The following is a 26,231-nucleotide window of genomic DNA, read 5'->3' as shown; positions in this document are numbered from 1 at the left end:
GATAATATAGGACAGTTGTGGCCTAGTGGTTAAGGTACTGGACTAGTAATCCAAAGGTCGCTCGTTCAAGCCCCACCACTGCCAGGTTGCTACTGTTGGGCCCTTGAGCAAGGCCCTTAACCCTCAATTGCTTAGACAATTGAGGGTTAAGGGCCTTAAGTTTAATTCATTCATTCATTCATTCATCCAGACGGACTGTTTATTATCGCTGGGGATTTTAATCATGCAAATCTCAAGTCTGTTCTCCCTAAATTCCATCAGCATGTGGACTTTGCTACGAGAGGAGCGAACACGCTGGATAATGTTTACACCAACATTGCCGGTGCGTACCGGGCGGAGCCCCGCCCCCACCTCGGATACTCAGACCACATCTCTGTAATGCTAATCCCAGCATACAGAGCACTCGTCAGGCGCTCCAGACCTGTACAGAAACAGGTGAAAACCTGGCCAGAAGGATCCATCTCTGCTCTTCAGGACTGTTTTGAGTGCACTGACTGGGACATGTTTAGGGAGGCTGCAACATACGGCGATTACACTGATCTAGAGGAGTACACGACTTCAGTGACCTGCTACATCAGCAAATGCATTGAGGACGTCACTACCACTAGAACCATCACTTCCAGACCCAACCAGAAGCCGTGGATGACTCCAGAGGTGCGTGCACTGCTGAGGGCCCGAGACTCCGCTTTTAAAGCAGGTGACCAGCCGGCTCTGAGAACAGCGAGAGCCAGACTGTCCCGGGCGATCCGAGAAGCAAAGCGCGCACACGGCCAGAACATCCACAGCCACTTCCAGAACAGCGGTGACACACGGCGCTTGTGGCAGGGCATCCAGGCCATCACCAACTACAGGACGACTCCACCCGTCTGTGACAGTGATGCCTCCCTTCCAGATGCGCTGAATGACTTCTACGCTCGGTTCGAGGCGCAGAACAACATGTTGGCGAGGAAGACGATCCCACCTTGTGACGACCAGGTGCTTCGTCTCTCCACAGCGGACGTGAGGAGAACTCTGCACAGAGTCAACCCACGGAAGGCTTCTGGACCAGACAACATTCCTGGCCGAGTGCTCAAAGGATGTGCAGACCAGCTGGCAGATGTATTCACTGACATCTTCAACATCTCCCTGAGCAGCGCCATCGTTCCAACGTGCCTCAAGACGACCACCATCGTACCCGTGCCAAAGAAGTCATCTGTGTCATGCTTCAATGACTATCGTCCCGTAGCACTCACGCCTATCATCACGAAGTGCTTCGAGAAACTAGTCATGAGGCATATTAAGACACTACTGCCTCCCACCATGGACCCACTGCAGTTTGCGTACCGTCCTAACCGCTCAACGGACGACGCCATATCCACTACACTTCACCTGGCTTCTACACACCTGGACAGAAAGAACACTTATGTCAGGATGCTGTTCATAGACTTTAGCTCAGCATTCAACACCATCATTCCTCAGCATCTAATTGGAAAGCTGAGCACGCTGGGCCTGAACACCTCTCTCTGCAACTGGATCCTGGACTTCTTGACTGAGAGACCTCAGTCCGTCCGGATCGGTAAGACCACCTCCAGCACCACCACACTGAGCACCGGCGCTCCCCAAGGCTGTGTGCTCAGTCCACTGCTGTTTACTCTGCTTACGCACGACTGTACAGCGATGCACAGCACGAATTCCATCGTTAAGTTTGCAGACGACACAACTGTGGTGGGACTCATCAGCAACAACGATGAGTCAGCGTACAGAGAGGAGGTACAACATCTAACGGACTGGTGCCAAGTCAACAACCTGTCTCTGAATGTGGATAAAACCAAAGAGATGGTCATTGACTTTAGAAAGACACTAAGGGACCACTCCCCACTGCACATCGACGGCTCATCTGTTGAGATCGTCAAGAGCACCAAATTTCTCGGTGTTCATCTGGAGGAGAATCTCACCTGGACCCTTAACACCAGTTCCATCACCAAGAAAGCCCAGCAGCGTCTCTACTTTTTGAGAAGACTGAGGAAAGCTCATCTGCCACCCCCCATTCTCACCACGTTCTACAGAGGAACAATCGAGAGCATCCTGAGCGGCTGCATCACTGTCTGGTTCGGAAATTGTACTGCGTCGGACCGTAAGACTCTCCAGCGAGTAGTGAGGACAGCTGAAAAGATCATCGGGGTCGCTCTTCCATCTCTCACGGACATTTTTAACACCCGCTGCATCCGCAAAGCTCTCAGCATTGTGGACGATCCAACCCATCCATCACATGGACTTTTTACTCTGCTCCCGTCTGGGAGACGATACCGCAGCATCCGGACTAACACAACCAGACTGTGTAACAGTTTTATCCCTCAAGCAATCAGACTCCTAAACTCAGTACTGTAACAATTTCCTCCGGACATTTTCTGCTGCCACACTGAACTGTATTGACTGTTACTTGCATTTTTGACTATGTTACTTGCATTTTTGCACACCTCCTGGAAATGCACAATAATTTCTGCACCTTACTTGTATTTTGCACCATATTTACTTTTTAGGCACCTTATCTGCATTGCCAATTTTACGCTGCTAATGTACAACATGTCACTACCTCAGGAACCATTGTACCATCTATTCACCATCATGTACTAACACTTGTCTTTAGTCCTGTGTTCTAATTACTTGTTTAGATTAGGGATAATAAGGAATATCTTTTGTAGTTATTTATTATAGGATTTTTTGTATTATTGTTGTATTTGCACTGTTTTGTATTGTCTTGCACTTTTTGTACCGTGTTACACCGTGATCCTAGAGGAACGCTGTTTCGTTTCAATATGTACTTGTATGTAGCTGAAATGACAATAAAACCTCTCTGACTCTGACTCTGACTCTGACAATATACTGTCACAGTACTGTAAGTCGCTTTGGATAAAAACGTACGCTAAATGCTGAAAATGTAACTAAATAAAATAATAATATATTATGATGATTAGTTTAACATATTATTACTTTATTACATTTACGTGTGGTTATTTTTCTCTGACATTTTACTGAGCCTCCTCTGATGCAGGTATAGGTACAGAGCCGCGCACATATGCAAGCCCGGTGCACCGAGGCTGTGCAGCACCTGTACACGTGCCGAAAACCAAACAAGAGGAGCGACGTGGGATCGAGCGACTCAAGGCCGCAGGGACGAGTGTAAACACCAGTGAATTGTGTCGGTGTTTGCATGAGTAAGAGCTCAAGGCCTGCGGTCAGTTCACGTCGGCTTTATCTCAGACTACAGTGGAGCTGTGTTAGGTTCGTATGGACTGATCAACACTACACGGCCAGAAGTATGTGGACGCCCCTGCGAATGACTAGTACTAGTCTAGGTGTTTCAGCCACAATCCTTACAAATAGGTGTATAAAATTATGCTTTCAATTCTTTTGTCGCCTCACAGGAAGAAGGTCCTGGGTTTGATTCCCAGGTGGAGCGGTCCGGGTCCTTTCTGTGTGGAGTTTGCATGTTCTCCTCATGTTCGTGTGGATTTTCTTCAGGTGCTCTGGTGTCCTCCCATAGTCCAAAGATGTGCAGTCAGGTTAAATGAAGATACTAAGAAGGTGTGTGTGTGTGCTCCCTTTGATGTGCTGCTGACCTGTCCAGGGTGTTTCCTGCATGTCGTCCAGTGAATCAGACCCACTGTGACCCTGACCAGGATAAAGCAGTGGTAAAACAGTCAATGAATGAATTAACTTATTTGGCAAACAAGTCAACTTAATAAAGACATGCCTTAATGAGTTTGGTGTGAAGGTCCTCAACATTCTACTGAACACTAGAAAGAAACCAGAAGGTTTCTGGTTCAAACCTCACCAACGGCAAGTTGCCACTGGTTGGGCCCCTGGGCATGGTCCTTAACCCTCAATTGCTTGAAGTGTGCTAAATGCCTCAATGCCTAAATGTTTCCCTTTTGTCCAGCCTGATGCCTGACCTAACAGATGATCCTACCTCTTGGGCACAAATTCCTACAGTCCTACACTTTAACATGTTGTAGAAAGCCTTCCCAGAACAGAGCATGCTACGACATCTGCAAAGTGTTGGCCGACACTACACTACATACACTACTATAAATAAAGTGTATATATAATACACCTGACCCCACTGTGATCCTGAAGGCTGTGTGGTCTGCACCCCGGACTCTCTCTAGTCTTCGCCTGTCACCCGAGTTCCCTCTCGGCTCGGGAGGAATTTCCGGCTGGGAACAGATCCAGCCCGAGTACCCTAATACTGCCGGGGTACCACAACGACTTTACCATCGATACATCAGAGGAATCTCAGCCTTCCAGCACCAGCGCATTCTCTCCTAAAATACCGCCCATCAGCACTAAGCAGCAGAATTAGACGGTCGTCATTGCGAGTGTCTGCTTACGGTGTTATCGAGAAGTGCTACTGAACACTAGGTAGAAACCAGAACATCAACTGCGGCCAAACCTTTTTATCTAGCATCACTGCCTGACCTAACAGATGCTTTTACCTCATGGGCACAAATTCCTACAGTCCTACACTTCAACATGTTGTGGAAAGCCTTCTAAAAACATAATTTATAAATCCATGGTGCTTGGACTCTAAATTAATTGCCCAACAGTGGCAGGCGAGATGTACAGAGCACCCATGATGGCAGAATTAGAAAATAAATTTGGCTAAAGGTACTTATGGCTAAAAACAAGACAATACACTACAGTCAGTAAATGTATACCCACATAGTCCATCTAGCTTATAAACTGGCCATAGCATGCACACGTTCCTCACAAAGTGCTCGGCGAGTGCAGAGACGATGCTAGAGATGAATCAAACGTAAAATTGTGAACAGAACATCAGCGTTTGGGTTTGTGTGTGTGGATGATATTTGCGTTTGTGTGTGTTCAGGCGAGTCAGAATGACTGTGTCATTTATATTTGAAATAATCCGAGCTTCCACCGGGTAAAAATAGCTTTTTAGCTCTCACACACACACACACACACACACACACAAACACACACACACACACACACACACACACACACACAAACACACACACAAACACTAGCGCTGTGTTTAGGAGCTGGAGAATAAACGAGCAGGAAAAGGCTCGGCCGCCAAACATTAAATGGAGGCTTGTTGTCATAATTGCTGCCATTAGTTTGGGTGGATTTAGGGAAGTTCTTTCTTAACAAGAAGCTGCTTTAAAAAAAGCCTTGTGTGGTCGAGACTGACATCCAGGGACTCACATTATCACGTAATTGCACAAAGTTTGACCTTCTTTTCTGGATGAGCTGGGTACCGCACCACCTACACCACCTACACCACCACTGTGTTGTATTAAGATTCTTTCTTTAAAAAAATAAGCACTGCATAAACATCACATCTCATCTAATCACAGTATTAACATCTGATTATGTATTTAAATCAAAAACAGACTAATTCGAGTGAATCCTTCCAAGCCTCTGTATCCGAAAGTCTAAATCCTGACTCCTGAGCACAAAATGGTCTGGAAAAAAAATCAACAGCAGCTTTTTTGCTTACATGCAATCTATTATGTCCAGGGTCTTCCATTCTGGAAACACCAGAAATATAAACACAGAGGTCAGCCACACTAAATCACAGGGGAGGCACGGTGACTAAGTGGGTAGCACTGTCGCCTCCCAGCAAGAAGGTCCTGGGTTCGATCCCCAGGTGGGGCCGTCCGGGTCCTTTCTGTGTGTAGTTTGCATGTTCTCCCCGTGTCTGCGTGGGTTTCCTCCCACAGTCCAAAGACAAGACAAGTGCAAGTGAGGTGAATTGGAGATACTGAATTGTCCATGACTGTGTTCGATATAACCTTGTGAACTGATGAACCTTGTGTGATGAGTGACTACCTTTCCTGTCATGAATAAAACCAAAGAGTGTAAAACATTACACGACGTTAGAATCCTAATAAACAAACAAACTAAATCACAGCCGCACAGGTTAGTTATTTTAGTGTAATTTATTTATATTTAGTAATTTAGTTGGATTTTGGTGTTTGTTTACACTCAGAAAAGTGTGCATCCCAAATTGCACACTGTTAGATAAGAATAAAATCTTTATTGTCACTATACACAGGTACAACAGAAAAATTCTACAATGCATGGCATCTCTCTAATAGAAGTATTAGCAGCATTCACAACAAATGACAGTATTTGCACTAGCATATTCCATTGTTTGTACTAATAAGTGCACTTTCAATGCAAAAAGAGAGGACATTTTAGTATAAACGTTTACACAGAGCCTACAAGTGCATCATTTACCTGTGTAGGAGATGAGGATAGATCAGGATGCACTGCAGGATGTAACGTACAGAAGTTGATGGACCGTCTGGTAATAAATACTGTCCATACAGTCCATGTCTGAGTGGGTGAGAGCTGTTTTTACAGCATATTAGAAGTGTGGCTCTGATATTTTGCAGTAAGAACTTTTTTTGCAGTGTATATACAGGTCAGGAGCAGAAATATCAGGTCTGGTGGAGTGTTCCTGGCATGCAGTGGTCCAAGGAATCATCAAGGAATAATAATGTCCCTGAAGTATCCTCATCACTGCATTTAATAATTTGTACACCCTTTATTTTTTAATAAAACAGCACCGAGCATGAGATATTCTCCTATAATATCTTATAAGGTGTATAATACCTGTAGCTTTAACATGCTTTTACCTTTACTCACCCTAAGTTAAATTAGGAAGGTGTACAGCGCCCTCTGCTGGGACAGGTCAGGATGTGTAGTTATTTAGCTGAACACAACGTTTATAACACTGAATTAGAGCTGGAAAATATGTCAAATATGTTATTTGTGTTAATGTTAAAGTTAAAAGACATGTTTACTATAGATAATATGCATTAAGATAGTTTGCTTTCTTTCCTTGCCACAGTCGCCCTCGGCTTGCTCAACAGGGGTTTTTGTATCTGTTGGTCCTGGATTTTGTAAAGTTGCTTTGAGACAATGTATATTGTAAAAAGCGCTATATAAATAAAGTTGACTTGACTTGACTTGACTTAAGATTTGTCAAGACAAAACAAGCCACATAAAGAAAGATACTAAAATATAAACCATTAGGGATTTTAAAACCTCACATTTCTCTTCAACAATTATGTGTTGTTTAGTAGTACATAATAAGTGAGGATTGAGAGTTCAAACTGCATTTATAAAAACATACAAACCCCTGTTAAAATCACCTTTAATGTGATCTATAATCTGCACTATTCAACTGAAATGCTGATACTGTGTAGAGGGGAAAAAATAAAAATAAAAACAAAAATAAGGCGGTTGCATAAGTGTGCTCACCCTCTTTTTGTGTTCAGAATGAATCAATCACATTCAAGATCATATAAAATAGTTATCAGTACCTCCCATCAGTTCCAGTGACTCTGATTAAACCCATACAAAGTTCAGCTCTTCTTGTAGGATTTTCCTGTCATTTAATTACATTAATTAGATTAGTTGCAACTTACAGCAAGAGCAGTGCTCTGCAAAGAGCTTATATAGCATTAAAGGGTACAAAAAATTCCAAGGCATTATTACACGTACCATGGAACACAATGGTAGCCCCAAATCAGCCAAAATATTTTAGTCTGTTTCTCAGTCGAAATGCACAGGATATATGTCTTATTTTTTACATCATAAACTCCTGCCAGTGTAACAGGAGTGTGTAGCTGTTTTTATATCTAAAATTATATACAGTATATTTGTTTATTTGTACCACACGCTTGTCTTCATTACCAAACGCGTTCAGACTGTTTGTCCCTGAGCGCGCTCCGTACTGTGTGAGCGCGGGTTTCTTCAGATTAGCGGGAGCAGCTCTCACACGTAGCAGGTTAGCCGCCGGTGTTTAGTGCACTTAAATATCTTAAATCATGAGTTTATGGGTGGATAAATACAGACCAACATCTCTGGCGAAGCTGGATTATCATAAAGAACAAGCAAACCAGCTGAGAAATTTGGTAAGAGCTGTGTAGAGCTGTTGTTGTGAGGCTAACATCTGTCACGGTGTTCCGCACACTGGTCAGTCTCACTTGGACTGACGTTTTATTATTAAATAGGAATTATAATGTGTATAAGTTAACATGTTTATATTTTAACTATAAATACGTAGCTGTAAAGGAAATAATTGGTGATTTAGTGCTGCTCCTGTGCATTATTAACGTAGTTAGAGATATTCATGTTGATGTGTGTAGAATTAAATCAAAATATACAACAAGAAGTCTCAGTAAACAACAAAAAGAACATTCATTAATGCATAAAATCACAGCAAGAAGGTCCTGGGTTCGATTCTCAGGTGGAGCAGTCCTTGTCCTTTCTTTGTGGAGTTTGCATGTGCTCCGTGTGTCTGTGTGGGTTTCCTCTGGGAGCTCCGGTTTCCTCCTACAGTCCAAAGACGTGCAGTCAATTCAACTGGAGATATAAAACGTGTGTGTGTGTGTGTGTGTGTGTGTGTGTGTGTGTGTGTGTGTGTGTGTGTGTGTGTGTGTCCTGTGATGGACTGGCGACCTGTCCTGGGTGTTTCCTGCCCAGTGAATTTCACCAACTGGGACCCTGACCAGGGTAAAGCGGTGGTAAAACACACAGTAACTGTGTGAATAGATCTTATGACTTATGTCCATGTGCATTATTATTCAACCCCCAGTCTCAGGACTTGAAATCCAGTCATGGACGATTTCATATCTCCAGTTCACCTCACTTGCACGTCTTTGGACTGTGGGAGGAAACCGGAGCACCCGGAGGAAACCCACGGGGAGAACATGCAAACTCCGCACACAAAGGACCCGGATATAATTGAGGTGTATTGGCTACAGTTTGGAGGACTGTCTGGGTATCGAATGTTGGGCGGTTGTAGTGTAGCGGTTAAGGTACTGCACTAGTAATCGAATGGTCGCTGGTTCAAGCCTCACCACTGCCAGGTTGACACTGTTGGGCCCTTGAGCAAGGCCCTTAAGCTTCAAATGCTTAGGCAGTGTACTGTCACAGTACTGTAAGTCGCTTTGGATGAAACGTTGAAAAGGTAAACGAATATGTAAATAATGTGCAGTGGTCTTCGTTTACGTGTATGTTCAAGTTTTACAGTGTTTCTCCAGACTTGAACCCTGTTGAGATGCTATGACAGGACTTTAAACAGACAGTTAATGCCCAGAATTTCTCTAATCTGACTAAATTACAGCTATTTTGCAAGGTCAAGTGGGTCAAAATGCATTTGCAGCAATCAGAATGACGGGCTGGACTAGGGCTGGGCGATATATATGGAGATTTTATAAAATATCGATATATTTTCATACGCGATATAAGATAAGACAACATCGCGTATATCGATATAGATGTTTCGTTCCAGTTAGATCCGACAGTTCGTCTTTCTCTTCTCCCAGTTTGTCTCTGCACATGTTCACCTGCCCCGCCCCCCTCCCTCACTGAACACAACTCGCCCCTCCCGCCCCACCGCCGATCCTTTCTGCCCTCAGAACACATTTCTGTAAGTAAAGCTCCCATGATAGCGTGGAGACGGTGGAGGAGCTGCTTACTAAAAAGAATAATAATGGCTCAGTTATTTAGAGAGATTTGGATTCGATGGTGGAGAAGTGTCAGATGAGCAGCAGGATAATGTATTCTGTAGAGAACGCCGAAAACAAGTCCAGACAAAAGGTTCCAGCTCCTGTCCAAACGTGGGTTGGGGGGGGGGAGGGGTTAACGAGAACGCTATATTTAATGTCATACAAGCTCAGTGCAAAACAACAGAAGAACATAAACGATAAATTCTGATCTCCTCCCTACACACTCGCTCCCTGCGCCCTATAGTGCACTTAACATTTTTAAAGGGCCAGACAATATATTTGTAATTCACATTGCACGACGATACGTTAGAAAACAACAAACTTTTTCTTAAAATAGTTCCTGTGTGAAGCTTCACCAGCGTGATTGTTAATAAAAGTGCCTGTAAATAATGTGGAACGTGTAGCTTTGTCTCAGAAGTGTCTTTTTGTTATTACCTTATGGGATGAAAAAATATCGAGATATATATCGTATATCGTGGTTCAGCCAGATATGGCTTTTGATCCATATCGCCCAGCCCTAGGCTGGACGGATCTCCAGATCACATGGATGCAGTGTTGGATATATATTATAAAATGTATTATTTTTTAATGTATTTTTTAGAGATGGGACGATCGATCGGCTATGAATCGGTATCGGCCGATTTTTAATCAAAATATGCTATCGGCGATCGGCGATATTTCCTAAGAGTAGCCGATCCGATCGTGTGATATATAAAGATCACGTTAAGTTAACAGCTCAGTGGATCGATCCAGACTTTGAGCTACGAAGCACCAACCATCACATCACCATTCATCAATCATCGTACAGAAACCACAGTGAAAGCTCTTCATGACCTAAAATAACATCATTAACGTTGTGCATCACACTTACGATGTAATTTTGCTGATTGTAATATTTACTTTAAAAAGATAATTCAACCCGGTCACATCTGAGTCGATTCTATCAGCACGTTATATAAACTCCTGGTTCACTTTGGTAAATCGTAAGCGGTTCTTACTTGTGATGTAGATGAGAACAGAAAACGTTACAGAGCCAATCAGAGGCAAAAGTTTATTCATTACCAAATTCGTTAGTTCAGGATCATCTGCTGAACTTTTAGCTCCTTAGACGGAACGAGTCTGACGGTCGGTAACAGATCTGTGGTAATATCAGTGTAATGAAGCTTTTTAATGTAAGAGAGTCACACAGAATGTTGTGTAGTAGCTGGTGTTTATTTTAAACCACGACATTTAATTAATAACAGTAAACACGGAGAGATAACTGAGAAGAGAAACTTACGCTTCGCGAAAAATGACTCGTGAATCAATGAATCACTTATAGCGATACAGTGAACAAAGCGTCTCTTCTAAAGGTGCACACACACACACACACACACACACACACACACACGCGCGCGCTGCTCCGGTTTATCTTTACTGTGAGGCTCTTTTTAAGTTTATTTATTTTATTTACTGCTAAACCCCCCCCCCCCCCCCCCCCCCCCCCCCGATCGCAATCGGCTATCGGCAGATGTCCCTGAAAGGAGATCGCAGATCGGAATCGGTGCCAAAAACCCCGATCGTCCCATCTCTAGTATTTTTGGCTCAGTTTGGTGTAACAAATGTTATTTAGGTTGCAACAATTTTATGTGTTTATTGTGCCCACAAATAAAGTTGGTGAATAACAATCAGTTAACAGAGTCTCCTGTACAAACTCTTGATTGATGCACATGTAGAATTCTGTTTCTTCCACCTGCAGGTCGTTAACTCTATTTTTACTATCACATTCAGGTACAATGTGGCGACTTCCCTCACCTTCTTGTTTACGGACCGTCCGGCGCTGGAAAGAAGACCCGGATCATGTGTCTGCTCCGGGAGTTGTACGGTTCAGGGGTGGAGAAGCTCCGCATCGAACACCAGTCCATCACTGTAAGCGTTTCAGTCACGTTCTCACGGTCACGAAATCAGCAGATTTCTAATTCTGAGCGTTCTTCTCATCCAGGCACCTTCGAAAAAGAAAATCGAAATCAACACGATCGCCAGTAACTATCATTTGGAGGTCAATCCGAGGTGAGCGTCCGCACGCTACAGGCGAAGCTCCGTCTTTAATGGTCGCTGTCGCCGTCGCCTGACTCGATTTGGGTGTTTTTGGTTCCGTAGTGACGCGGGGACCAGCGACCGCGTCGTTATCCAGGAGCTGATCAAGACGATGGCGCAGTCCCAGCAGATTCAGTCCAGCACACAGAGAGAGTTCAAGGGTCAGAATAAATCCAAACTTTAATTCTATTGTCATAACATTAAAACCACCTCCTTGTTTCTACACTCACTGTCCATTGTATCAGCTTCACTTTGTACTCCTACAATTACTGACTGTTTTTAACCCGCTTTCACCCTGTTCTTCAATGGTCAGGACCCCCACAGAGCAGGTATTATTTAGGTGCTGGATGATTCTCAGCACTGCAGTGACACTGACATGGTGCTGGTGTGTTAGTGTGTGTTGTGCTGGTATGAGTGGAGTTTTTAAACACCTCGCTGTCCCTGCTGGACTGAGAATAGTCCACCAACCAAAAAAACACCCAGCCGACAGCGCCCCGTGGGCGGCGTCCTGTGAGCACTGATGAAGGTCTAGAAGATGAGCGACTCAAACAGCAGCAATAGATGAGCGATCGTCTCTGACTTTACATCTACAAGGTGGACCGACTAGGTAGGAGTGTCTAATAGAGTGGACAGTGAGTGGACACGGTGTTTAAAAACTCCAGCAGCACCGCTGTGTCTGATCCACTCGTACCAGCACAACACACACTAACACACCACCACCATGTCAGTGTCACTGCAGTGCTGAGAATCATCCACCACCTAAATAATACCTGCTCTGTGGGGGTCCTGTGGGGGTCCTGACCATTGAAGAACAGCGTGGAAGAGGGTAACAAAGCATGCAGAGAAACAGATGGACTACAGTCAGTAATTGTAGAACTACAAAGTGCTTCTATATGGTAAGTGGAGCTGATAACATGGACAGTGAGTGTAGAAACAAGGAGGTGGTTTTAATGTTATGACTGATTGGTATATATATATATATATATATAATATATTAAATTCTAAAGTTATTAAAAGCCTTGCTCCTGATTGTGTTATCTAACGTCCTCTGTGCTGCTCACGACTGCAGTGGTGCTGCTGACCGAAGTGGACCGGCTGACCAAGGACGCGCAGCACGCCCTACGCCGAACCATGGAGAAGTACATGACTACCTGTCGTCTCATCCTGTGCTGTAACTCCACCTCCAAGGTCATCTCGCCCATCAGGAGCAGGTGCCTGGCTGTCAGGGTGCCGCTGCCCAGCTCGGAGGAGGTACCTTCACCCGACTGTGCCAAGCCACAGCTTATGAGAGGGCTATTTGATTCTGATAAAGAATGGACATGCGTGTGATGTGTGCTTTAGGTGTGCAGCGTTCTGATGGGCGTGTGCAAAAAGGAAGGTCTGCTGCTCCCGGCTGAGCTGGCCAAACGGATCGCAGAGAAGTCGGGACGCAACCTGCGCAAAGCTCTGCTGATGTGCGAGGCCTGTCGAGTCCAACAGTGAGTACAGAGCCGTTAGACGTGCTGGTCCAGACATCATTACAGATGATGATGTTATAAAATTAGCATAACAGAGAAGATGGAGAGATGAGTTAGAGAGGGGGAACGAAGGTTTACAGGAGTTTAAATACTTGGATGGGGAATCTCCAGCAATAAAAGACTATAAAACATCTTTTACCAAGCTAAAATGTATATCATTTTTAATTTCTCGAAAGAATTGAGCACGTTTAAAGAAGAACATAAGAACAGCACTTGGTATAGATGACAGACCTAACCACGGTGGCTAAGTGGGTAGCACTGTCGCCTCACAGCAAGAAGGTCCTGGGTTCCATCCCCAGGTGGGACGTCCGGGTCCTTCCTGTGTGGAGTTCGCATGTTCTCCCCTTGTCCTCGTGGGTTTCCTCCGGGAAAATGTGGAGGGTGGAGTGAATGGCCTAAACTGGCAGGAGTCATTATTTAAGCAATAGAACACGAGAGGGAGTGTGTTATCGGCACTCGCCTTCGGTTCGTGCCTGCGACCAAATCACAGCCGTGATGTTATTCGCGATAACACACGACCTCGTGTGTTCTATTGCTTTTATACAACAGTTTTTACAAAATAAAGAAAGAAAATAAATCAAAGAAGCCCTGAATTTCTTATTAAATATGCTTTAATATTGACAATACCTTCCGCCAAAAAGTAGTTCCACAACCAATATAAAGTTTAACACTACAAAGCAGACATCCCAAGTTGCAAAAACTCATTTCAGGGAGGTAAGAACAAGAAGAAGAAAAAGTCAAGAACCTCCGAAGGGAAAAAAAAGAAATAAAAAAACCTCTCGCACACACCAAAGGATTATGGGTGAAAACAGAACTACTAGATGCTGCTAACAGGGCTATTAAGCTAACTGTTCGCGTTACAAACACATTAATGTTCCCTACATAGTGCACTAGATTGTGTATCATATCATGGATATATGTTCCCTACACAGTGCACTAGATAGTATATCAGATACCGGATTTAAAACGCGACCGGGAAATAAAGGCTGTGTCGCCTGCGTGCGCGTTTGTGTGCATGAAGCTTGTCGTTAATGGCAACGCGTCAGCGGGGTAATACCATTGTGGTGTGAAAAGGCCGTGATGTTGTCACGAATATCAGCACGGCTAGAACGCTTCTCAACCAATCGGATTGTAAGGTCGGAACTACCTGTTGTATAAAGTTTAATAATGCTTTATAATTATTTTCGAATTATTAAAACATGGTTGATTAAGTGTAGCTTGTTGGGTAAAAATGGCAAATATATTTATTCGGAATTAAATCCACAAAACAATCACGTGCACAGAAAGTTGAGAGGTCTGAATGCTTACTGAATCTACAGGATCATGATTATAATTATAATTAACGGACTAAAAGGGGGGCTCTGGTCCGTAAAATGTGATTGCCCGAAACAGCGAGGTGCGAAAATATATGAAAAGGCACCGCTAAGGTCCACAAAAGTGCTAAACATGCACAACATAAATATATATGTAAATATATAACATAAAACCTGTAATATACGTATTACCATAAATATTAAAATTGGTGTTCTGTACTACTGGAGGGAAATTTTATTTACCGTGTGTGGTGGAGGATGTTTTTTTTTCTTTGCCGTGATCGTATAGTGAGCACTTGGGGTGTTTATTACTCTTTCGAAGCCTTAACTTAGGACTAGAACTTGCAAAAATGAAGCATAAAATACAGAAAAGGCGACAAAACAAAGCCCATCACTCATGTAAACAGAGACGTGCGCCGCCTAGTGCTCAATCACTGAACTACCGGTCTCGATACGCTTCTCGCTGGAATTTTAAACAATCCTCTGATCTTTTTTTTTCTTCTTTCTTCCTGTCTGTAGGTACCCGTTCTCTCCAGATCAGGAAATCCCCCAAACGGACTGGGAGGTGTTCCTCAGAGAGACGGCCAACGCCATCGTGAACGAGCAGAGCCCACAAAGGTTAGCAGTCGCATCTCACCGGTACACGTGTAGTTGCTGACCGCTTCTTTTCGCCTGTGAGTCAAGCACTGATCTCTGTTATTCACCAGCCCGGTGCAGGCGGGTTAGACCAGCCAGAAGAGGGCGCAGTTGCAACAGTAATTTACATTTTTGGCATTAGCAGACACTTTTATCCAATAAGCAGTTAAGGATTAAGGGCCTTGCTCAAGGGCCCAACATGGCAATGGTTGGTCTTGAACCAGTGACCTTTTGGTTACTAGTCCAGTACCTTAACCACTAGACTACAGTTGCTCTTTTATGTAATGTAATGAGAAATCCTTTCGGCCCTCCCACCCTCAGACGTAGCCAATCATGTTGCTACGCAGCAGCTCTGAGATTCGAACCCGCACACAAAGCATTTAAATGTTCCTTATCTGTTCCTTTTCAGACTCCTGGAGGTCCGAGCGAGACTCTACGAGCTCCTGACCCACTGCATTCCAGCAGAAATCATCATGAAGGTACGGTGATCACACTCACGTTCTGACTAAAACCAAGCTTCTCAATCTCAAACCTGATGCATTTGCTGAGTTCATGTGGTCGTCCGGTCGTCTCCCTGTCTGCGCAGGGCCTGGTGTCCGAGCTGCTGAGTAACTGCGACGGTCACCTGAAACCCGAGGTGGCTCAGCTGGCCGCTTACTACGAGCACCGACTGCAGCTGGGCAACAAGGCGATTTACCACCTGGAGGCCTTCGTGGCCAAGTTCATGGCCATCTATAAGAAGTTTATGGAGGACGGACTGGATAACTTCATGTTCTGAACTCTCTGGTTACATCTGCGTGTTCTCTTTTCTAAAAATATATATTTTTGTTTACTGAATAAACGTTTTTCTCTGGTGTCTGGTGGTGCAGAATGTTCTTTATAATCTGAGCGGTAAATACGAGTGGTACCAGAATTATTCTTTTCTCTTTGGCGCAGATTTTGCACCCTTCCATATTTTAGCTGTAGGGCAGGTGTAGCCTAGTGGTTATGGTACTGCACTAGTGATCAAAAGGTTGCTGGTCCAAGCCCCATCACTGCCAGGTTGCCACTGTTGGGCTCCTAAGCAAGGCCCTTAACCCTTAATTGCTTAGACTGTATACTGTCACAGTACTGAAAGTCAAATGTAAATATGAAAGGCATGTTTACTAAAATACTCTGCAGTTCATGTACTTGAGTAGTAATCGAAAGGTTGCCGGTTCAAGCCCCACCATGGTGAAGTTGCCACTGTTGGCCCCCTGAGCAAGGCTCTTAACCCTCAATTGTAAGGCGCTTCGGAGGGCGGCACTGTGGCCTCACAGCAAGAAGGTCCTGGGTTCGACCCCCAGGTGTGGCGGTCTGGGTTTTTTTCTGTGTGGAGTTTGCATGTTCTCCCCGTGTCCGCGTGGGTTTCCTCCAGGAGCTCCGGTTTCCTCCCACGGTCTAAAGACTTGTCCATGACTGTGTTTGATATTAAACTTGTGAGCTGATGAATCTTGTGTAATGAGTAACTATGAGTTTCCTGTCATTAATGTAACAAAGGTGTAAAACATGACATTAAAATCCTAATAAACAAACAAACAAACAAGTCACTTTGGATGGAAGTATTCAATGTATCCGGGTTTGGGACCTGCACTGAGAGCGCAGCGACAATTGTGCCTGTTTTCGCCCACCCCATTCCTCACTCGTTAGTGCTGATGCCCCACTGGGTGTAAGCACTGCTTAGATTTGAACCCTGGATCCTAAGATCTCAGTAGTGGGCAGCACTGTGCCACCCGAGCATCCTGGTACCACGATCATTCTCCAGGCCCCCATAAATATTTTATTATTAAAGAAAAGCACCAAGCATTGATTATTTTTACTACTTTTAGTGTGAATGGAGTGTGAATCTTTATTGTTTTACACAGCAACAAACAAAATATCCAACTAAAAACAATCCCATATGGTATCACTAAACATTTAAGGAAAATAGAACTACAATAAAGATAAATAAAGTGCTAAAAGTTTTCAATACAACACTAGAACAGTAAACTTTATTATTATTTATATTATTATTATTAGTATTCACTATATTCTTGGACTGTGAACACAAATTAAGTGCCTTTTTTTCCTTGCCTAACAAATCTAAAACTCTTCTAACAATCATACAAGACGTAAGCTTTTTATTTAAAAAATGTAAGCACTTTATCAACCTGGTCAGGGTCGTGGTGGGCCTGGTTCTACCGGGAAATACTAGACGCAAGGCAGGAATACCCTGGACAGGATACCAATCCAACTAATTAGCACATGACCTTGTAAACACCAATAAGTGTTGGTAAGAGAAGGTGAATAAAACAGACGTTCACACCTTATGGTCAAAAATATTGGACACCCCTGTGAATTATTGAGTTGAGGCAGTTCAGCATAAAATCAATGATATGAGACATGCTATACACTTTATATATATATAATGTTTCTGCCTTGTGTCCAGTGTTTCAGGGACACTTCAGCCACCAGGACCCTGACCATGATGAAGCAGTGGTAAAAACAATGAAAATAAATCCAGCATGACTGATTTTGTGCATCATTTATGACCCGGTCTGCACAAAACACTGATCCTCAATCCTATTACACAACTTAGGCACAAATCCTCACACACACAGTGTAAAATCTACATGTAAATGGTTTTGGAATGTAGACCGAGTCCGGGTTGTAAAACTTAGATGTGTTATGTTCTATATAAAGGCACAAAAGCTTATATAACCCATCCCCTACTCATTCTGCAGGTTCAACCATCATTTGGGTCTCTTGGTGCAGTCGTATATAATAAGACCTGTAGTAATAAACAAGGCAAAGCCAACGAAAGATATAAAGCTCACGACGGGGCGTTTAGCCAGAACGTAGTAGATCGCAGAACGTTCCGGGGTGCGGGGACAGCTCTCTGGAGGGCCGCCGTGGTCAGGGAACCCGTTGTGGTCGATAATGTTTCTGTAGTGGGTCAGCGAGGACTTCTCGATGGTCTCCTCCTGCACGTGGCTGTACAGGCCGAACCCGGGGTCGTGCCGGTCGTTAAACGCGTAGGCGAAGTAGCCTCGCAAATTGACCCCATCCAGAGTGTACGCTGCAAACAAACCCAAAAAAAACCTCGATTAATAACCTTTAACCTTAAAACAAGTGTACAGTTAACAAACAAACAAGCACTTAGGTAAATATTTTTTGCCTGGTCGGGTCGTGCAGTGTTGTGAAACACGACGCTCTCTGAGGGTCAGTGAACCGAGCCTGGACCGCGCTGTCTAATCATTAAGTCACGTTGATGGTTGATGGTGTTTGTCCGCTCTCGTTTATAGAGCTTACACAGACATCAATTTCAAACCAAGCCGCGATGTCAGAATACACTTACCAGCCACTTTTAGGTGCTCATGCTCATTTGCGCCATTATTTAATCAACCCAGTCGTGTGGCAGCAGCACGGCGCATTAAATCATACAAACACCGGCCGAGAGCTTTCGTTAATGTTCACATCAATCACCGGGATGAGGAGAAAATGTGATCCGAGTTTAACTACTAGTTTAACCATGAAGGTATTTCTGTGCATGGAGTAAATTACCCTAAAATTTATCCCATACACAGATTTACATTTACAGTATTTAGCAGACGCCTTTATCCAAAGCGATTTACATTAATGTGACAGTGTACTGTATAAGTAATTGGAGGTTAAGGGCCCAACAGTGGCAACCTGGCAGTGGTGAGGCTTGAACCAGCAACCTTTTGATTACTAGTCCAGTACCTTAACCATTAAGCTACAACTGCCCTTCCCTAATACAGGAAACAGGATGTGTTAAGTGGGTGGCACTGTGTGGGTTTCCTCCGGGAGATACTAAATTGTCATACATTAGCGTTTACATTTCCAGTGTTTAGTGGATACTTTTATCCAAAGTGACTTACAGTACTGTGACAGTATACTGTATAAGCAATTAAGGATTAAGGGCCTTGCTTAAGGGCCCAACAGTGACAACCTGGCAGTGGTGGGGCTTGAACCAGCAACATCTTGATTACTAGTCTAGTACCTTAACCACTAGGCTATAACTGCCCTATATAAGTGCTATAACTGAACTAGTAATCAGAAGGTTGCTGGTTCAAGCCTCACAACTGCCAGGTTGCTGCTGTTGGGCCCTTGAGCAAGGCCCTTAACCCTCAATTCCTCAGACTGTATACTGTAACTCTAATGTAAGTCGCTTTGAATTAAAGCGTCCGCTAAATGCTGAAAATGTAATATAAGCCGGGCTTTCTTTTCTAGCTTCATTAAATGTCAGCCCTGCCCCTAGGAGCCTGTTTTGAACCGCCCTCGCTGTGCCCTTTACCCCAGCTGCTGTTTTGCCTCTTGTTTTTGTTGTAGGTCACTCGATCTCATCATACGGTTATTGATTGACATTCAAATGAATTGGCGGCCATCTGGAGATGTGGAGTGGAGATTTTGGAGTGCTTTTTGCCCGGTATGTTGTTCACGTCTGAAGATGTGTTGTCTGATGCCTCTTGTATTGTATATCTCTAATTGTATGTTTATTATTGGTAAACATTATTTTTTTTATGTGTCTTAGCTGGTCACCAACCATGACATATACTGTGTTTTACATGTTTTTACTGCTAATCAAAGGTAGAAATGGTCTCTCACCTTTTAAGGCTTCATTGATGTAGTTGTAGAGATAATAAACCCGCAGACTGTCTTTGAATCTGGCCGTGTCTTCCTGAACTCCGTTGGCCATGATGTAAATCGGAACACCCTTATAATGCGAGTCGATCCACTTCAGGGCCTTGCGTAGCCCCCAAGGAACCACGGGGGAGTTCCGCCTGGGCGACATTATCCAGGTAACATCCGAAATCATCTGCACTTCCAAACTGTTCTTGAATAGGTACGAATCCTCGACTTCATCGTAGACCATGGAGGTCGTGAAGTGACTGAGGGCGAAGAAGTCGTAGGTGCCTCGGACCAGCTTCCGGTCCTCTTCAGTAAATGTGGGTAGGTGGTAGTTGAACAGGTCGAGAGGATTCCTCTGTTGAAGCCACTGGCGCATCACCGGCGGGTAGTCGCCGCTACCGAAGACGGGCTCGGCGAACCAACCCACGCGGAGGTCCAGGACTCGCTTCGCAGGAGCCACGTCCTCTCGGTTGAACGAGAACGCCGGCTCGACCCAGTCCATGTGCAGCGCCAGGGAGGCTTTACCGTCCTGAGAGCGCCGGAACTCGGCGTCGTACGCGCGCCAGGCTAGAGAGTGGGCACGCAGCAACTGATGGCCCACCGCGTACCCGAGGTCTTCCTCGTTGGGCTCGTTCAGCGTGATCCACAGCTTGACGTGCGCCCCGAGCTTTCGGAAACAGAGCCTGGCGTAATCGACGAACGCCCTCACCGTGTCCTCGCTCTGCCAGCCTCCTTTAGCCTCCATGGGCGCAGGCAGGCTGGAGAGTTTTCCGGTGTGGTGCCAGAGAGTGACGACCGGGGTAACGTTGGCCCTCCGGAGCTCACTAACGAAGCAGCCGTAATAGCTCAGGAGGGTTTCGTTAGCCTCCGATACGTTGCCTGTGGGGGTTATAGACGACCAGTTGAGGGAGAAGTGGAAGTGGGTGACGTGTACGCGCTGGATTTCTGATACCTGCTGCGAGATGGCAGCGTAGTCGGCACAGTGGCGCTTTCTTTGCAAGATTTTCACACCCTCCAGTTTTTGAAGCCTCCCGCTGTCGGAAACGTTCCAGATGTAAACGCTCGTGTCGACAAACTGCGTGGGCGTCGTCTGAACCTGTTAATGTGCAGAAATCAAACAACAGCGTCACTGTCATGAGTAATAACAGCTAATGCTAAGTGCGTGGTTAATTAGTTCAGTCTCATACTGAACATCAACTATACGGCCAAAAGTATTTGGACTCCTGAGCAGGAGCTTCTTGGACGCCCTATTTGTTTCAGTGACCCTCTGTGTGACCTTTTCAGCTCGAACATCAACCGCTTTACTGAGAAGCTTCTCAAGACTTTGGAGTGTGTCTGTGTGTGGGAATTTGTGCCCATTCAGTTAAAATAATGGCAGCATTTATATTTAAACAGAGCTGTTCAGTGGGGCTAAGGTCATGACTCTGTGCAGGACACTGGATGTCTTTATAGAGCAGGAACGGCCTTCCCTAAACTGTTGCTACATAAAATTTTGTTCGTAATTAATTTAGCTTTTGTCCAAGAGGTTCTAGTGCAGTAAACCAATTAGCAAGTACTTATATTTATAATTTAATAAATATAACGCTTTCCTTCTTTAGCTATGAGTCCCATGTACAACCCCAAATCAGAAAAAGTTGGGACGGCATGAAAAATGCAAATAATAAAAACATGTACGTTTATTTGATGTCAGACAGGATGAACCTGAGATATTTCATGTTTTATCTGCTCAACTTCATTTCATTTGTTAATAAACATCCATTCCTGCATTTCAGACCTGCAACACATTCCAAAAAAAGTTGGGACTGTAAAGCATTTACCACTTTGTTCTGTCGCCGTTCCTTTTCACCACTTAAAAGAGGTTTTGGCACCGAGGAGACCGAGTGATTTAGTGTTTCAGCTTTTATTTTGTCTCGTCTTAAGATGTGCAAAATTCTCTATTGGGGACAGCACCCGTACCCTCTTCTTGTGCAGCCAGGCCTTTGTAATGTGTGCAGCAGGTGGTTTTGCATCGTCTTGTTAAAAAATGCTGGACGTCCCTGGAAAATACGACGTCTTGAAGGCAGCACGTGTTGCTCTAAGATCTCAATACAACATGATAAAAGATAAAATATTTCAGGTTCATCCTGTCTGCAATCAAATAAAAGTCAAAGTAAATGTAAGGGACACTGCATTTTTATTTTATTCGTATTTTCCATACTGTCCCAACTTTTTCTGATTTGGGGTTGTAGTTCACAGGTGTGGATGTACGGTCTAGTTTGGATACACGGTGACCCCAAAATCGTTTGCCAATTTCTAACCAATTTTTTGCTGCCCTCACTATTGTACTCTTTGTATGTGGGTGCAAAATACACCCGTGTCCTCTTTAAACTCCGTACTTAATCATTTAACAGCGTCTGACATGTAAATGTGTGGCTGTTTTTATACTCATTGACTTATTTATTTAAGGTCAGCGCTGTCGTGTCCGTTCTTTAATATTCCTCATGTTGGTGGAGGACTGAGAAGATTTTTCCGTGTCACCTCATACTCGTGCCCCAGTGGAACGGAAGTAATGGATGATCACATGAACTGTTCCTAAATGAGTGAGTTTAAATAGAATAAGGAACACGCTTTAGTTTTACATTAGACTTAAATATAAGCAGCTCCACGAGACCATGGACGTATTAACATATTTCCCAAATGTCCTTATGGAAAAAAATACCTCGAAACTCAACGTCTTTAAAACTTGAGTTGGCGTTGAGTTTCAAGGTCTCGTTTTTATTAACAAAAACAAAACTCCTAGCTCACTTTACTGTATGTTTCTGTGAGAGTATAAATCCGTGAGAGCGGTCACTACCTGTATGGAGTTCGCAGCCACACCCCAGGCGAAGTCACAAGGAAAGACCCCGACCGCCGGCCGGTTCTCTGGGAGCTGAGGGAATCCGTTCTTCTCGATTAATTTACGGTAGAACATGGCCGAGGTCTTTGGTTCTCTCGTCAGGTGATCGGATTTGAAGTCCACGTAGTAAAGGCCGCGTCTGATTCCGTACTCCCGGTACCACTCGAAGCCGTCCAGCAGCGACCAGGCGGTGTATCCCAGCACGTTTACTTTATCCAGACGGATAGCTGGAACGAGATGATCAGTAACATAAAGAAAGTGCATTAATATGTGAGAGGAAACCAGAGAACTTGAAGAAAACGCTTTTGGCCGAGGATTGGGCGCTGTTGGGTGGCACCAAAGCTTCCTGTTAAGCCACCATGCCATCCCTGGATTCCCAATGTAAAAAAAGTATAAACCTATGGCACCCAGGCGGCCAGAGTTCGAATCTTAGCTCTGCTACTGGTTGGCTGAGCGCCCCCTAGTGCCTGCAGCAGACAAAATCGGCCGCTAGTCTGCTGGGAGGGAAAAAACAGGACTACAAAAGAGGAGCAGGGTCTTCGAGGCCGTGTAAGGACCCTGGTTAGTAGCCCAAGGAACGTGGAGATCAGCACGTGACTCTCCATGTGCCAGAATGTGCCAATCCACCGAAGGATGGGCGAATCACGGGTCGGAGGGAGCGCGTGTCAGGAGAATATCCCCTCTTCGGACGCTATCGGGGTCTCTAATAGTTTGGATAAAAGCATCAAATTTAAATATAAATAAATGTAAACACATAAATCATTTGCGTTTCTCCACCTACCCTTCAGGGTCTCCATGATGAAGCGTTTGAGGTAGTACATGTGCTTGGCATCCTTCGTCTTGGTGCCACCACTGACAAACCAGCCGCTCTCCACCACGAAGATGGGCGGGTTGTTGTACTCTAAATGCACCCAGTAGAGCAGCATCCGCAGATCCAGATCTTCCATCTGTCCGAAGCGCAGACTGTCGTTGATCAGCTGGAAGCTGAGCGAGGGTCCGTGAGACAGAGCGAAGAAGTCAGCCGTGCCGTTAACGTAGGCCCGCTCGGCCTGGCTGAACGACGGTAACCTGCGGGTGAGGTTGCGCCTCATGCAGGGTGGGTAATCCCCGTCCACGAAGAGAGGCCGGGCGAACCAGCCCATCACGAAGTCCAGCGAGCACTGACAGGCCTGCCGGCTCTCCAGCCTCGTCCTGCTGGGTTTGATCCAGTGTGAGGCCAGAGCTATGGAAACTTTTCCACCCTGGTGAGCGCGGTAGTGCTCGTTATACACGTGCCACGCTGCAGCATGAGCCTGGCACAAGATAATAAGAGGACGGTTAGGTTTTAACAAAGATCACTGCACCCTGTCCTGTTGTAAAATGTATGTAAAGATGCCATGATATCCTACATCAGTACCGGGAAGGATGGTTCGTTTCCTCCTCAGCTTGGATCACACATTATTTTTTATTGTATTATTTAGAGAAGCAGCTGCAGCATTTCTGAACGTTACTGATATTTGATGGTTGCTGTGTAGTGAGGTCCCAACTTTTATAAATGCAGCAACAGTGATTACTGACAGTTTTTTTTCCTGAGCCTGTGTGGTTTTATTTATTACAGCATGTTAGTTTTTTAATGCTGTCTGAGGGGTCAACATTTACTAGCATTAGATTATTATTATTAGTAGTAGTAGTACTTAATATTATCACCACTAATAATTATCATTATTAGTATTATTATTAGTAGTACTAGTAATAATTCTTAGTAATATGCCTATTATTATTATTATTATTATTATTATTTACTATTATTGTTATTATAATAATCATCATCATTGTTATTATAAATATAAAACTTAGGAATATTATCATTATTAGTAGTAGTATTATTACTGTATTAGTAGTAGTAATTCTTAGTAGTACTTATTATTGTTATTATTATTATTATTATTATTATTATTTATTATTATTATTATCATTATTTATTATTTTTGATTATTATTATTGTTATTATAATAATCATCATCATCATTATTATTATTATTTATTATTAGTAGTAGTAGTATTATTACTGTATTAGTAGTAGTAATTCTTAGTAGTACTTATTATTGTTATTATTATTATTATTTATTATTATTATTATTATTTATTATTATTAGCAGTAGTAGTATTACTGTTTTAGTAGTAGTACTTCTTAGTACATATTATTATTTATTATTATTATTTATTATTATTGTTATAATAATCATCATTATTATTATTTATTATTATTGTTATAATAATCATCATTATTATTATTTATTATTATTATTTATTATTATTGTTATAATAATCATCATTATTATTATTTATTATTAGTAGTAGTAGTAGTAATTCGTAGTAGTACTTATTATTGTTAATATCATTATTATTATTATTTATTATTATTTACTATTATTATTTATTATTTATTATTATTAGTAGTAGTAGTAGTAGTAGAAGTAGAAGTTGTAATAGTAGTAGTTGTTGTACTAGTAGCTTTCAGTTTTGTCCATTATTACTTTTATAAATATATTATGTACTGTAAATCATTACTGTTTCAGACTATTCACTCACCCACCCTTGCTTATAAATAACTAAGCCTTGTTATTTCACCTTTTATAAAGACAGCCTATAATGTGTTCATCTATTCTTCTGTTTGTCTGTAAAAAGTTCCAAAAATAAAAACAATCAATAGCTCACTTTCATTATTTTACAAGCTTCCTGACTTTATTTAATTCAGGCATCAAGTGATAAATTTTACAAGAGAAAACTAAAGGTAATAAAGTAAAAGATTAAACATTTCTTTTCTTTGTGTGAATTTAATAAAACCTGTAGAACTAAACCACAGTTTACAAATGACTTTTTAAATTGGGTTTGTGATTTTGTACTCACTGCATTTCCACTGACCCACCTTTATAAGATTGTGCCCGACTTTAAAGGGCAGATCCGGGTGATTTTTGATGCCTGGTGCCACCACTCCGGTCCCGTATCCGTGCCAGGCGACGACAAACGGGTTATCCATGGTGATCCAGATCTTCACATGTGATCCGAAGGTGCTGAAACAGAAATCAGCGTAATCTCTGAACAGATCCACCAGTAGTGGATTACTCCAGCCTCCATACGCGCTCTGCAGACTGTCCGGTAAATCCCAGTGGTACAGGGTCACAACCGGCTCCACTCCCATCCTCTTCAGGCCGCGGATCAGGCTGGTGTAATATTCCACACCCTTGGCATTGCGGCTGCTCCTGGTGCCGTTGGGGAAGATGCGCGACCAGGACAGAGAGAAGCGGTAGTGAGACACGCCGAGCTGCTGCAGGGCGCGCAGGTCTCCGGCCTGGTTGTGGTAACTGTCGCTGCCCACGTCGCCCGTCACCACCCGGCTCCCGGCGCGGGTAAACGTGTCCCAGACCGACTTTCCTTTCCCGTCCTTCTGCCACGCTCCCTCCACCTGGTACGCAGCCGTGCCCACTGCCCACATGAAGCCCTTGGGGAAGGTGTCATACAGGAAGGCTTTGTCCTCAGGATAGGGCAGCTTACTGAACCTGTCCCAGGTGCGCATCCCGTCGCCTGGTTCCGCTAAGGTCCGCTTCATTAAAGCGCACCCACCCAGGTAGATCAGCAGCCAGGGGAAGTGCAT

At 43.8% G+C, this 26,231-nt stretch overlaps 2 protein-coding genes across 2 annotated transcripts; one reads left to right on the top strand and one right to left on the bottom strand.

Moving 5' to 3' along the window:
* The first annotated feature begins 7,769 nt into the window (after positions 1-7,769).
* Positions 7,770-15,928, top strand: rfc3 (replication factor C (activator 1) 3). Its single transcript, XM_063013912.1, has 9 exons — positions 7,770-7,931; positions 11,301-11,438; positions 11,512-11,579; positions 11,670-11,767; positions 12,676-12,857; positions 12,948-13,084; positions 14,956-15,054; positions 15,482-15,551; positions 15,659-15,928. The coding sequence occupies exons 1-9, from the start codon at positions 7,845-7,847 to the stop codon at positions 15,848-15,850; spliced, it is 1,071 nt and encodes a 356-aa protein (XP_062869982.1). The 5' UTR covers positions 7,770-7,844; the 3' UTR covers positions 15,851-15,928.
* Positions 15,929-17,052: 1,124 nt separating this feature from the next.
* kl (klotho) lies at positions 17,053-26,231 on the bottom strand. Its single transcript, XM_063014792.1, has 5 exons — positions 25,506-26,231; positions 23,379-23,889; positions 22,556-22,824; positions 19,699-20,818; positions 17,053-18,148 (listed from the first exon to the last, which is right to left on the bottom strand). Exons 1-5 carry the CDS (start codon positions 26,229-26,231, stop codon positions 17,823-17,825), a joined length of 2,952 nt encoding a protein of 983 aa, XP_062870862.1. The 3' UTR covers positions 17,053-17,822.

Source organism: Trichomycterus rosablanca, chromosome 18 (genome assembly GCF_030014385.1).
Source record: "Trichomycterus rosablanca isolate fTriRos1 chromosome 18, fTriRos1.hap1, whole genome shotgun sequence".
NCBI classification, from domain to species: Eukaryota; Metazoa; Chordata; class Actinopteri; order Siluriformes; family Trichomycteridae; genus Trichomycterus; species Trichomycterus rosablanca.
Note: the sequence above shows the minus strand (reverse complement) of the source record. Positions and strands in the feature narration are given on the sequence as shown.

Coding starts and splice junctions, on each gene's coding strand:
- rfc3 (XM_063013912.1), top strand. CDS start 7,845: ATGAGTTTATGGGTGGATAAATACAGACCAACATCTCTGGCGAAGCTG. Junction 7,932..11,300: donor CAAACCAGCTGAGAAATTTG/GTAAGAGCTGTG, acceptor TATCACATTCAG/GTACAATGTGGCGACTTCCC. Junction 11,439..11,511: donor TCGAACACCAGTCCATCACT/GTAAGCGTTTCA, acceptor CTTCTCATCCAG/GCACCTTCGAAAAAGAAAAT.
- kl (XM_063014792.1), bottom strand. CDS start 26,231: ATGCACTTCCCCTGGCTGCTGATCTACCTGGGTGGGTGCGCTTTAATG. Junction 23,890..25,505: donor TCGGGCACAATCTTATAAAG/GTGGGTCAGTGG, acceptor ATCTTGTGCCAG/GCTCATGCTGCAGCGTGGCA. Junction 20,819..22,555: donor TGGCTGCGAACTCCATACAG/GTAGTGACCGCT, acceptor GCACATTAACAG/GTTCAGACGACGCCCACGCA.